Source organism: Chelonus insularis, unplaced genomic scaffold (assembly GCF_013357705.1).
Source record: "Chelonus insularis isolate UGA/USDA-ARS -01 unplaced genomic scaffold, ASM1335770v1 scaffold_714_pilon, whole genome shotgun sequence".
NCBI lineage: Eukaryota > Metazoa > Arthropoda > Insecta > Hymenoptera > Braconidae > Chelonus > Chelonus insularis.
In genome coordinates, this window is record NW_023276795.1 from 1524127 (window position 1) to 1538530 (window position 14404).

The 14404-nt window shown below is 30.2% G+C and overlaps 2 protein-coding genes across 3 annotated transcripts; both read right to left on the minus strand.

Moving 5' to 3' along the window:
• Positions 1 to 202: 202 nt before the first annotated feature.
• Prdm13 (PR/SET domain 13) lies at positions 203 to 2467 on the minus strand. The gene is made up of 4 exons (XM_035094673.1): positions 2113 to 2467; positions 1666 to 1915; positions 1411 to 1572; positions 203 to 1323 (listed from the first exon to the last, which is right to left on the minus strand). Exons 1-4 carry the CDS (start codon positions 2287 to 2289, stop codon positions 686 to 688), a joined length of 1227 nt encoding a protein of 408 aa, XP_034950564.1. The 5' UTR covers positions 2290 to 2467; the 3' UTR covers positions 203 to 685.
• Positions 2468 to 7132: 4665 nt separating this feature from the next.
• Rsph3 (Radial spoke head protein 3) lies at positions 7133 to 12865 on the minus strand. Of its 2 annotated transcripts, none has more exons than XM_035094638.1 (8): positions 12313 to 12865; positions 10437 to 11342; positions 9431 to 9512; positions 9186 to 9353; positions 8976 to 9104; positions 8699 to 8902; positions 8367 to 8616; positions 7133 to 7789 (listed from the first exon to the last, which is right to left on the minus strand). In XM_035094638.1, the coding sequence occupies exons 2-8, from the start codon at positions 11255 to 11257 to the stop codon at positions 7596 to 7598; spliced, it is 1848 nt and encodes a 615-aa protein (XP_034950529.1). In that variant the 5' UTR covers positions 11258 to 11342; positions 12313 to 12865; the 3' UTR covers positions 7133 to 7595. The 2 variants fall into 2 exon arrangements, with proteins under 2 accessions (XP_034950529.1, XP_034950530.1); XM_035094639.1 differs by having other exon boundaries at positions 12309 to 12865.
• Positions 12866 to 14404: the final 1539 nt, after the last annotated feature.

Here is a 14404-nt window from a genome sequence, read left to right on the forward strand (position 1 = left end):
ATTATTTTGGTTGAAACAGATTTTTATTCTGAAAAAAGTTCATAGATTACACTACATTTTCAATACTTCCAGAGTATGAATTATGATAAGGCATTTTTTTTACATTTTACATTTTTTAACTTTTTTTTACATTTGAGATTAACCTTCAAGCGGTCGCGCGGTCATTTATACGAAAACGTATTATGCGCGGTCGATTTGACTACGCGCGCCCGCTTGAAGGTTAACGAATAAATATTAATAAATAATAATTATATATTGACTCAATAACTCATGTTCAAACTTTCGTTATTGATTCATGTTTAAATAAACTTAAAATTAAGGTCTTAATATAAAAATACAATATTTATACAATAGCATGACTACAGTTTCGGTGGCGCCACGAAATGACTATGAATTTCGATAGAACAGTCCAAAATAAGACGAAAGTGAATAATTTTTTCATATCTCACTTAGTTTTCGAGATATTGATACTTTAAATTTTGAATTTATATGGACTTATACATGGGCATAATTTTGGACTACAGAATTAGAGGGTTCTCTCCGGTGGCAGCCTTCGGCCGCACCGTTTAATGAAAAAAAATCACCCTGCAAGTACATTGTACCAAGTGCCAACAATTTTGCGAGTCAAAAAAAAATTTCGCGGCGCCACGAAAACTCTTCTATACAATTTATACAAATCAAAAAATTACACATTATTTGTGGGTAACGTGCTAGTTTCTTGATCGGCATTGCTTTGATGTCTTGATTTCATGTGACGCTCGAGATCACGCCGTCGAACAAGCACTTTACCACAAAGATCACATTTATATGGTGTTTCACCTTCAGCATGAAGTCTCACATGTTTATTTAGATTACTGGGATCACCGAATGGCCGAAGACAATACTTGCACTTCAATGGTTTGTAACCAGTGTGAGTTCTAACATGAATTTTCAATCCGTATTTTCTTGAGTAAATTTTACCACAATAAAAACAAACATGACCTTTGTTCGATTTACCTAAATTACTCACAATAGTTTCCACTTGAGCAGGATCAGCCATATCATTTCTCATTTGCGATACTAGAGTTTGTGTATGATAAACATTATGATCAACAATTGGAGGTGGGTGACTCACATATCCTGCGGCAACATAAGGTCTGAATGCTGAGCTTGCTGGCATTAAACATGGTGGAGCTTGAAGTGGCGAAATTTCAACTGATGAGTTGTGAGGTGAAATAGTTCCTGAGGTAGTAGATAAGAGCTCATTGGACGAAGTTGAAGTCGAAAAATATGTTCCCGACGGTGAATGAATGTGTGGTGATGTTCTCATCATAATAGGTTGTGCTAGATCATAATGTAATGAGTATGGTAGTGAAAGTCGAGGTAGTGGAGTCGATTTAAATGCCAATGGATCTCTTGAAACATAGTTACCTATCCTATAACCCAATTTGATAGTAGTGAGATATTCCTCGGCAAAAGTATTCCAAAGATGGCTGGCGTCTAGCTGATTACATCTTAAAGCCAGATGAATTTTCAAAGGATTTGGACTCTCGAATGAACAATTGCAGATATGACACGTGTACTTGTTTTTCCCTAGAAGAAGCAGATAGAAAAAATTTAATTTTACGAATTATCAAAATGAAATGATATTAGTAAAATGAATAATTATAAATAATATAATCATACCCTGAATGTTTGGAAGTGACAGAAAAGGCATGTTCATCATCGCAAGAATGGCTTCATTGAACCACATTAATAGAGGTTCTCCAGGCATAATAGTGCGGACTGTCTTTAAAATAATACCTTCATCTGTATTTGTTAACATCACATTATTACTTTGACAGTCTTTTGCAATAGTAACTATTCTTATCCAATAAGATGCATTTACTGCATTATCAACACAATAAAGATGGCCCTTTTCATCAGCTATCTTTGCCTGAAATATATTTATCAATAGGAAATTAAACACGTATATACATTGTATTAGCAATCAAACAAAAAAATATTTTTATCATTTGCAATCGTGACTGACAATTGAAACTCAAATATTTCAGTATTACAAATGATTATTAATTTGTTCATTCAACGGTATTAATTGAAAAAATGATTATTACTTTAAAAAAAATTACTTACACGGCGAATAACAGAGTTGCTTCTTTGTGTTAGACGAGCGACATCAATGACTTCGGTGGTTGAATCACGTTCAAGATATGTTGCAGCCCTCACACTATTCTTTTGGAAATACTTGTGACCGTAAGACATTGCAATTTCTTCTAATGGTGTACGAGTTGGTATAAACCCATCCGACATTATTGAATACAACTCAGTATTCGGTATGGCAATACCCTTGAAGATGAATTTAAAATTCACAACTAACACTCCTCGAGTTCACAGAGTTACTAAAAGTTTTTCACCCAGTTAATGTTTATCACTAACGCGATTTTTATTTTCTTCTGGATGACTACTGTTTGAAGAACAGAGTCTACTGATTTAGTTTGTACCCCGAGCGGCGCTTAAATATTCTCGGTGGACCAGACGGACCTTATTGGGGATGGCTACTTTTGGTTCCACCCCCAACCAATATTGTCTATTGCTATAGGTCTAAATTTACTAATTCTACCCCTCTCTCTTGGTATTCTCTGTCTACTCATAATTGTTGTCACCAAAAGGTACATCCCCAATCATCCCTCATTGGCAGTGATTTTTGAATCTTGGTGGGGGTCAACGTGTTGAAAAGACAAATGATTGAAGATCAGAACACGTGCTCGAGTAAGGTGTAATCATATATGTCTCACTTAAACATCTGATTAATGAAAGCTAATTTATTATTACTATCACACTATGAAACATATGACAGTCATAAATACTTCACTGGTTTCATTATTAGAAGTCACACTCAAGTATTGACTCCAAAAATGACTTATTAATTATCAATGTATTTTATATCATGTAATAAATATTTATAGATATTTCTTAAAGTTTTCTTTAAGAACTTTAAGAACATTTCATTCAAATAGTTTTTCTTCATTACTTTATTTTTCAGAGCAAGTTCTGTTCCGATTATTAAAAATACAGTATGAGGATTAATCAGCCATCAACATTATTTCTTAATTTGCAGCGTATTTCAAAATTGAAGTAACAAAAATATTAGGTTTTGTTGATAGTAATAATAATAACAATAATTTATTAAATGGTTCCATGTGGGGCTATCAGTACAAGAACCAAACGAGTGTGGTAGAAAAGGTGGTGTTAAAGGCGATGCCAAGTGTTTGATGGGGCTATAAAAGCTTCATGTGAAAGGACATTGTTTGATTCAGCTGCAAACTGATGAACGTCTCATCAAGAGCTGGGGATCTTTCTGCTAAAGGTGCATCTGAATCAACGATTGATTAACAAATTTAGTGCTTTATTCTTTCTGCACTAGGTCACTGCAAATTTTGCTGTATTTTTTGACTATCTTGATCATTATCTACTTGAGATAAAGCTGATAAATATTGTAGGTACGACATGAATGTCAAAGGTAATTTAGATAACTAATTTAATCTTTTTTTTTTTTGTTTGTCAGTCTTTAGATGGTGTTTGCTTTAGAAAAAATACCAAATACAAATATTCTATAATTATACCGACTTAGTTGATTATATTAATAAAAAGTCATCAAGGAATAGCAATTATTGCTTTTCAAGAATAAAAAAAAATAATTAACTAAATGATACTTTTCCAAGAAGCCGATAATTATAATGAAATCAACAGTAGTAAAGCAGTCATTGTTGTAAAAAAATTTTCAACCATCAGAAAAATTTCCTCAAGCATGAGTCATCCTGAGTGGTGTCAAACATCAAATGACATGAACGCTTACAAATTGCACTTAACTTCTTTTAGAAATATTTACTAGTGTTATTCACAAGTTTTGTATTTTCAAATTTCGTAAAATTAACAATCATTTGGTTCATTCATTGATGAATAGAGACGTAACTAAAGAAGTTGGAAAAAAATTTCAAGTACTTTAGTACCTAGTATTCTAGTAGTTGCATAAGGATAAGAGGGTTCATCCCTGTCAGTGTAGTTGTCATGTACCCTCCTATATAGTTTAAATATCTCCCTCTTGCATAGCCGCAAAATCAGGATGTATTCAAAGAACACACTATAAACCACGACCCAGTAAGGGAGCAAGTGTTCTGCCGTGACCAATGCAAGTCTGCACGCATGTGCGCGCTTCCCAATGCGATATTAATATCACGATTATCATCTACGTATTATCGCTAAGAACCCCTCGCTTAAGTTGCTATCGTAATAACTTGGATGTCATTTTCTATTATTTTATATTTCTACTATTTTTTATATTAAATAAAATAATTATTCTATAAAAAAAAATTTGAAAACAACTTTATCATCATAACAAGTCCAATGACTTATAATTATTGAGGTTATTGGCACATTGAATAAAAAATAATAGTATAAATAAAAAAATGTTTTGACTGAAAATGGTGGATTCATTAAAATTTCCACCATTCTTTCCAACCGAGACGAATTTCATTGTTCAATGGTTACCCTTGTTTTACAGATTGTGCTTTTTGATGCATTGACATCATGTATGATCACCGCAATGGGATGACTGAGATATGGTCAGGTCTTGTGGGGGGTGATGTGTGTATGGTTGAAACATAAAAATAATTCGTCGCGGTTTTGCAAGTGTCAAAAGCTTCCGCCTAATGGTTTTTATCCTGTTCATTCATCTCATAAATTATTAATTTATATCTACACATGAAAATGTCATTTCTATCCTATTTCCTTTGTACTTATTGATATCTTTAATATATTATATCCACATTACTCTTATTTTTTCATAAAATCAATCAAATTTGATGGTAAAAATATTTTTTAACACCAGAAAAAAATATAGAGAAACTTGACTTGATTTTATAAACAGTAAATATTAGACCATGGTTTAAGATGTAAGCCACTTGTATGGTCACGTGTCTTAACACATTGTCTGTGTCTCACATGAATATAGTTGTAACATGGCACGTGACTACTCGACTTCGAAATTATTCTCATTTTTCATCTCTACCGATTATGCTTGGCCATTAAAATCTATTTACACTATTCTAAAGATCTTGATCATTTTTATGTCCTCATTTAGAGTACCATTAAATTGCAATTTTACTCCATTGAAATATTTATAAGAATATTCATAATTAACTCCATGATTTATAGAGAATTTTGAGCATTTAGAAAATTATTTAGTAAAATATGTCCATCGTTTATTATCAAATAATTCAATCAAAAAGTTGAAGACCAATGACAAAATAATTTATTTAGAAATCATAAAAACACAAACATTAACATATTTGATATCATAAGAAAAAAAAAATCATTTAAAGCAGGTGCCACGGGTCACATGACAAAATAATATGGGTTCCCTTTTTATAATATAGCTGCTGTACCAATTCCAGATCAGCCCCATCAAGTAACTCTGGTAGTGTTCCCCTATTAAAATACGTCTCACTTGGCACACAAGTATTGCATGCATGCATCAACGGGATGTACAACCCTACAGGCTAATTTAATCCAATACAATATGTCCCTCTCGCTTAGAACCTTGTCTTTCACTATTTTGACCCCCTTATAAGTTCGTGTGGCTGTAAGGGGCGCTTTAAAAAAGGTGGGTGGCTTTTTTAAACTGCGCTAACTTCAATTCCCCGTGAAACCTCATCCTATTATGATATGTCTAATCCTGATTGCATTAGACAGGTTTGTCTCTGTGGTTTTATTTTTATTTTCTATCTGTTCATTACTGTAAATAATTAATTAATTAATTATAATAAAAAATAGTTAGACATTATCAAAGATTAGTTAGTATACATTTATTTAACATTTGATATTTTTTTCTGAACGCATAAATAAGAATTGGTGGGAAAATAATGATGGATGTCGAAGTAGAAAAAGCCATCAGCAGAGCAGAAATACCTTAAGTCAACTTTAATGTGTTTCAAGGGAAATTAGCATCAATGGCTTTCGGTGAGACGTGGAAAATTTTGGCGTCAAAAACGAGACACTGACGCCAAGATGTCATCGATGATGGCTATTAAGAACAATAAAAGTAATATCCGACCTAACTAGTTACTCGACATAGGGGCAAAGACAGGCGATTACTGGTAAAGGGACTTTAGCTCTTCAATTGAACTCAGACGGTATACGACCTTCTGAACACAGGTTCATCCCAAGATAGGTATCACTAGTTTAGCTTTATGAAACATCATTTTCCTCGAACCAGGGAAATCCTATTAGTGTTAAGTTAGCTTGTGAATACCTCTGGTCAATATAAAATAATTATATTCATAAGCAATTAGGAGTGCGATGCACTGACTTGATAAGCTAGATCAGGTATGAAAGTTTGTCAAGTTTCTAAAGTAACAGGAGCGTGAATGCAAGCGTTATGATCATAAATAGTATTGAGATAGTATTCAGATAAATAAAATAAGGCATTTTTATGTCAATAATATTTTATTACATAAATCTCAACGACAGACTCATGCCACTGTCCATAATTCTAAAAAAAAATGTTGACAAATATTTTAAATAAAAAATATCAGTCTTCTATATATAAGTTGTTTGTTTAATTTTAAATAAAGATGGTATAATTACAAAAATTAACTTGAAAAATAATAATAAAATTCACCAAGAAAATGATTTTGCAGTTTCTGACTTTAACAATGTCTATTCTACTTTTTGAACTGATTATTTCAGAAAAATTTTTAATGAGCACCTATGAATCATATTTAATGTTAATATATGACTAAAGTTCTTTTACTTAGATCACTTTGAAGTATTTTCGAGAATTACTAATTTCATAACTACTTAACTGTGCATAATTTAACATCGTTTTTAATGACATTGACGATGAAAATTTAGATAATCTTTTGTATACGAAGAAAAAAGATTATATTGAATGTTTGAGATGTATTTCTCATTTGGAGTAGAAAAAAATATGAAAATAATTTAGTACAATTAATATATGTAAGAAATATTTTAATTATAAATACACTTGTTGACTAACTCATTCATTTATCATTTATTATTAAAACAAATTCATTTATATATTGAATATTTTTTTTTATATAGTATAAACAGATCAACTACTCACACTCTGACATCAAAAATTATTGCAAATAAAATTCAAAAAAAATTTCCTTCTCTGATACGTCATTGATTTGTTAAACAAGGCACATTATTATGACGGATTAAATCACCAAAAATCAATGATTGATTTTTAATAGTTGCAGGTTTGTGATTGGAATGTTTGTCGTGGGGATATAACATATTCGAGGTTTTTCGGTGGTGTCGAGCTTGATTACGAGAGTCAGGGGAATAAAGACAGGAGAGATGGATTTGTTTTGCAGCTGTGTACACCGGCACTAATGTAGTAGAAGGTGGATAGATGAATTAGGGAGGCTATCGACGATATTGCTGGTTGAGATATTTTTTCGAATAATATTCCACCATATAGATAACAAAACTTTGTTAACATGCACCATAGCCGAGTGATTTTGAATTATGGACTGTCAATCACTAACTAAACTTGATATTTCAATAAAAATATTGGACATAGATATTTATTATTGGAAGGAATTTGAATTATCAACTATCAATGACTTGTAATTAATAAAATTACTATCTTTTCTCTTGATGCCATCGATTTCTTCTATTTCAGTATCATTTTCATCTGTTTGAATATTTGATGATGAGTGGTAGTCTTCACCTTGTTTTTGATACATTTCTGCTCGTTTCTCCAAAATTTCTTTGATTATTTCTGTAAAAATTAGACATAGTTGATATTTCCATATTAAAAAATATAGTATAATTATTTTTCTTGCATAATATAATATATTTTGTATTTAAAAAAAATTGCATTCTTATTTAATATTTTGAATACTGTTACGCCTCTGTTATATACCATTTATGACGGTAGATGATTTATTGTAAACTAAATGTTCAAGAAAGGTACAGAAGCATAAATATTGGCATCCGATACAAAGATTGGATAATCATCTCAGACGCCAAGACAAATCTGGCGCCAGACAGGACGGTCATCAGACCAACCATTTACAATGCTATTACCTACTTGTGAAATATAATTCAAACGTCACTTTAAGACTTTTGACGTATTGAAATTTTACTCACAATTTACAATGTGAGTATACAAGTTAACACCCTAAATGACATCATTAAAGAGAATAGATTTAGTAAAGTTATTAAGACAGTGTTTTCACACAATTGTTTGAATAGAAGAAATTTATCTAAGATCTGATGTTCAACAAATGAATTCACGATAGAGCACATACTTCTTTTCATCTGTATTCTGCAATGGCGATTTATCTACGGCTTACCTTCTAATAGCTGTCTACTGTCGACTACTGTATTCACTTCTTTCTTGACTTCTTGGACAAGCCAAGGAATAAACCCTTCTTCAACATCACTTTTAATCTCATCCAACAAAAACCCAGATAACTTTAAATCTTCCAGTACACTGGGTAAAATTTCTGCTACGTAACCCGTTAAAAGTACAGCCGCAGCTACACGGTCTTCAGTTTCTTGATGAATTAATAATTCTTCTCTACGTTGTTTATCTCGTTGTTCCTAAAAAATATTTAATCAATAAAAATATTCCTATTTTACAATGTTTCTAATTAATGAAATATATAATAAAATAAATCTATACTTTTTCTTTTTGAAGTCTTCTTTCTTTTTCTTCTAATCTCAATTGTTCTGCCTTCTCAGCCGCTCTTAGTTCACGGAATCTTCGTTGCTGTTCTCTAAGAGCTGCGAGTTCTTCTTCTTCTAAAACTTCGATGAAAGCTTGTTCTATTGTTTTTCCAACGAGCACTTCAAGAATCGGTTGGACTTCAACATCGAAGTCAAACAGCTAAAAGAAATAACATTTTAATAAATAATATTTCAGCAAAATGCTTCTTAATTAATATTGAAGCTTGACTTACATCACCTGGTGCAATTTGAGTTCCAGCATCAACGCCTGTTTTACTGGGACAAAACGTTGGTGTAGACGGTCTGTCTAGAAAATAATCAGTTTGTGTTCCTACCTCAGACTCTTGGGGTTTTTCAAGTAACTAAAAAATATTTCAATGAAATATTAATTGAATAATGAAAACTTTTTAAATTATTTTCTTTTAAAATTATTAATTAAAAACCTCTTCTAGGTACAACTCAGTTTGTACGGGTTCATGTTTTCTTCCTGGAACTGGTGGTGGAGAAGACATTCTCATCATCATTGACCTAGTGGATTGAAGTTTTTTTTTAGCTAATTGTTTTCTCCTCATTTCAATATGTCGAGCTGTGTGTGATTGTTCATATTCTGCCTGTAAATATATTATTTTGAATTTTAGCTGATTTGATATGTTAGAAGAGCAAACGTATCTGATTGATTAGCACTTACCATATTTGTAGCTGTAACAAGAGTACTCCCACGTACAACTCTTCTATCAAACATAATATTTGCAAAGGGAAGTGGGTGATCGCTGCAATGCAGAAAATTATTATTATTACTAAGTTGATTTTTAAGAATATTATAGCCAAGTTATCAATGTGATTTAATCACTTGAGGTCGTGTATCTCAGTATCATAATTTATGCGAAACGCAAGGAATAGCTCTGTATAATTTCTTGGTACAGGCATCGACAAACATTCCGGTCTCACGCGACTGAAGGAAAAATTTTCATTTTGAATTAATTTTCCAGTCTAATTTGCCATATTGTATGATTCATTTTAAAAAAAGAATATTTCAGTAACATTGGTTGAGAAATGAATGACGATACCTTTATTTTGATAAATAAATTAAAATATAATTTTAAAATTACTCAGCTTATAAAGAATAATTAAATTCATTTTCGCACTATTAAATAATTTCCAAGCAAAGCAAATGTTGAAATGAATTTTTCATTTCAAACTTTTAGCAAATATTTTTAATTTATCGCTCAGTGAAGAATGATGTTGATGTAATATTTATTATCAAATTGATAATAATGGTGATGATAATAAAATATTAATAACACAATTTACTTTCAGATGGAATCGATTGTGCTATTTATTTTTTTAAGCAGCCAAAAATTGTTGAGCTAATGGATAAAAATTCAGTTCTAATAATAACGTGAGTGAAATAAAAAAAATCTACTATTACTATTTATAAAATAAATGAAATGATACACTGGATTGGTTAATTGTTACCCAGGATTTAAAGTGATGTGCATTGAGGTTTTTAATGGCTTCAGCTTTTTTGGTAATGCTTCTGGTTTCTGATGAATCTCACTGAAAGAACAATCGTTCCTTCTTTTCATGTAGAGGTATAAAATTGATTTTTCATTGATGAATTCATAGACAATAATCGAGAAATAACCTTAAATATAATCAATACGAAAAGGTATGATTTTAGTACAATAACTTACATTTCATGATTAGTAAGTTTGTTGCAAAATGTTCGTCGAAGGCGTTCTTCATTCGCCAAGGTCGATGCTGTGACGGCTGGAGAATTTACAACATTAACAGCAAAGTCAACCGTTGCTTTGAGAGCCGTAGGGCACCTGGCATTGTGACTGTTGTGACGTACTTCCGGTCGTCGATTAAGAGAAACTAACGGCCGGAATTTAGAACGCGGAATACCCTCGTGAACGTCTTCGGGGTCGTAGCCAATCCAATCACCGTTTGGTGCCATCCCAAGAAGTGCTGCAATCTCTGGTGGAGGCATTAAGAATTCACCGCTCTTGACTGTTGTAATGAATGGTTTTTTTTGAAATGATAATTTTTTTTTACTGTACATTTTTGTTGGATCTTTTTTTTCATTTTCTTGAACATCTTTTAATTTTGCTGTTAAAACTTGATTGAAATTTTCTGTTGATAAATTGATAGGTAATTTATTAGCTGAATCTCCGCGTGATTTTTTTTCATCTTCCAAACGTTCGTGACTTTTACTGTATTGTTTCTTCTTCAATGGATTTATCTGATGGTTTTGCAGACTAGCAAGTACTAGATGATCATTTGACTTGCTAATACGTTTATGTGAGAATAATGTATTTTTTTCATTCTTAACTTGTATTAAATTTTTATTATTTTTTACATTATTATTATCATTTTCTTCGTTAATATGATTGATATGAAGAATTGGTAGAGACGTTTCATGGTGATCTCGTTGTATAATAGTAAATGCAGGTGAGTTTTTATAATCATAATTAAAGGAGGACGGAGGAAGACTTGAGATTCCAGCCGGCATTTTAGATTATTTCAAATATTTCCTTTTTTTTCAGTAATTTTTAAATTCAATTTTTTTTCTGCCTAGTTTATAACTCCTCAAGTTCCTTTAAAAAAATATATTCCATGCTAACTCAAAATCTATCAATAAAATCTTAATTATTTTACATTTAGAATATATTGAGCGTGCTCGACATAGAAAAGAAAAGTGTAACAAAGTTGATAAAAATCACCAACACGAAAGACTGATTTTAGAGTTTTTTTTTTCTTATTATTATTATTCATGCATGAAAAATAGTTGCTGTGAAACATTGGTAGTCTCATGTCTGTTTGAATTTGTGTAAATGTATTAAAGTATTTGTGTGAAATTAGAATTAAAGCTATTCATTTATATCGTCGTTTAGTAACATAACTATTTCCCTTTATTGTTTTCAAATTTATTACATATTCGCATAAATATCAAATTAAAACTAATAATATTCATATTAATTTATAAATATAATTCTTGACTGAATTGAACATGAACTTTATCGCTATTCGACACTTCTTCATTATTTCAAATACTTATTTGCAAATATATACATTATCGATAAAAAATACATCAAATTTACTTATTAAATGTTAATGTTATGTACAACATTGTATTAATGATAATAAACCTTTGATCACGATATGTATGTAATCAATAACAAATCAAAGATGAATGAATTCGATGAAGACTAGATCAAAGGTCTATAATTGAACAAGTGATATGTGCTTAATGAAATCTAATTTAAAAATGATAAATAAAATAGTCTATTAAATAAACATCATTTAACAAAATAATAATTTTTATTTTGATAATGAAAAAGCCAAACAGTTGATGATAAATAATAAACATCAAAATTAAATTGTACATACTTAAATAAAGCATAAAGAATTTACATATAAATACTAATGATTTTTTTTTTCATTTAATTACAGTGTATACAATAAACTCTTAAATAATACAGCCACACATAATATAAAATTAAGCAATAAATAATTTTAAAAAAGTGCATAATTATAATAAATTATGAGAAAATTTATAATACCAACAATCACGTAAAAATTTGTTTCCATCAAGACTCGCGGTAGAACTAAATTCACACAAGGGTAAAAAATTTTCTCAAGTGGACATCGTCCAAGCATCGGTTCAATATAGACTACGCAACGAACATAGACATCTAACCCTCCTCTCACTACATTCTGTACGTGATGTATGTATATATATGGATATTTTATTTTATATATATACATACATACAATCTGGACATTCAATACCACTGACCGTTTCATACTCGCGCATGCTCTTACTTTAAATTCCAAATGACCACCACACATATGAACACCGTTAATACTCAACGTGTATATATTTTATCATGTAGACGTTGTATTTCAATACAGACGAGTACAAGTCGTCGTAGATGCGGAGTTAGTAAAGAATTTTCTGATTGTTAACGCCCTTGGCATTTTTTCAAGGTGAAGGGTTCTCCAATGACACATACTATGCTCTGATACTAATTGTTTACTTCTGTCAAGAACTTTTGACTTCCTGTATTTTTTTTTATCAACTATCTCATGCAGGAATATAAACTGTAAATTTTCTTGTGAACCAGACAATTATTGATATCAATTAATGAATACTATTTCTTCTAAATAACAAGAGTCTTTTAGACTTTAGAATCAGTACAAATGGCTTTCAAGTGTGAATAATGGTTAGACTTACAAAAATTCATCGAAAATCATTATTCATCAAGTAAAAATAATTAAGATTTTTTGTAATGTTTCTATTCCTTTGTTTGTTAGATGAAATATTGTGATTTTATAATCTGTACACTGAATTATCCTAGTACTGTATCTGTCTCGTAACTCTTCATTTCTAATTGTAAATAATTGAATGATACAACCACATTTATACTAATATATCTATAAGTTGACTCTTGATACGATCACCAGAGCGGTCATTTCCTCCAGTATCTAAGCACATTAGATATAGTACTGAGATTATAACCCTGTATGATTAGAGCTAACTTTGCATTGTCGATGTCTAAATATATTTATTGATTTTTATTGATTTTAGTGATATATTGAAGTTGTTAGAAATTATAAACTCATTTTAACTAGTCAGTGCACGGTATATTTAAGAAAAAAGAAAGTAATATTTAATGGCATTGATTACTTAATATGTCATTAATTATCAATTAATAGTACCTTGTTATTGAATAGCAATCAACATTGAAATATAAAACATGCTGATAATTTGAAATCATTAGGTTGTTTTGAATTTCTTTAATGAAATAACTACCACGACCTTAAGTCATTAAATAAAACTATTATTTAATGAGACAATTAATTAATCAAATTTCTTACACAGCTGGTGGAGTCCGATATTTTTTTTTGGTATGAAAAACTGCCCGTGGACTTTCAACAAATGTATAAGTCTCCTTCATCGTTGAATTAGAACTTGGTATATTGTAAAATTGTAGTCCTCGGTTACACATTCTGCACTCTTGACATGTTTTCGATGCCATTTTTATTTAATTCAATCCAGTGGCTCATCAACTATGTAAAATTCACAATCAAAAGAAGTCAGTTTATTTGAAAAAATTTGAAACTTTTTATATTATTGAGAAAATGAATAGAATTGTTTATTTATTCTTAGCTACGAATAATTTATGCTAAATTAATAGGCTGTTAAAATTTAAAAATCATTTGTAGTATTATTTATCGATAAAATTTAAGTTATAAATTGCAAATAATAAATTAAATCAATACTTTACTTTGAATGTAGCTGCTGCAAAGTTTCATTTCGTTTATCAGTCAACTTCCTCGTTGCTATAGAAACAGAGTATGGAAAATTGTCTTGGCGTATCACTATTTTGATGAGTAAATAGTATTTGATATGAAATTATCTTAAAACATTTAAAATCAAATTATTCTTCTGTTATTTACATTAAAATTAACTAAAATACTTAGTTCGATAAACAATGACAAAAACATTAATTTTTTTAAAAATAAAAATTTAATTGATAATATAAATTAAAAGTATCTGAATAATAAAATTGCAAAAAATCCTAATTATATCGGTATAATTTAGGAAATATGAGTTAAAATAATTATAAAGATTTTTTTAATAAGTAATATCAGT

Bases quoted from the DNA above. Each gene is read 5' to 3' on its own strand.
- Prdm13 (XM_035094673.1), bottom strand. From the start codon at position 2,289: ATGTCGGATGGGTTTATACCAACTCGTACACCATTAGAAGAAATTGCA. The intron at 1,573-1,665 runs GTATGATTATAT...TGCTTCTTCTAG, and splicing joins GTCACTTCCAAACATTCAGG to GGAAAAACAAGTACACGTGT. The intron at 1,324-1,410 runs GTAACTATGTTT...ATTATGATCTAG, and splicing joins CAAATTGGGTTATAGGATAG to CACAACCTATTATGATGAGA.
- Rsph3 (XM_035094638.1), bottom strand. From the start codon at position 11,257: ATGCCGGCTGGAATCTCAAGTCTTCCTCCGTCCTCCTTTAATTATGAT. The intron at 9,513-10,436 runs GTAAGTTATTGT...TCTGCATTGCAG, and splicing joins AAACTTACTAATCATGAAAT to CGATCACCCACTTCCCTTTG. The intron at 8,617-8,698 runs GTATAGATTTAT...AATATTTTTTAG, and splicing joins GAAGACTTCAAAAAGAAAAA to GAACAACGAGATAAACAACG.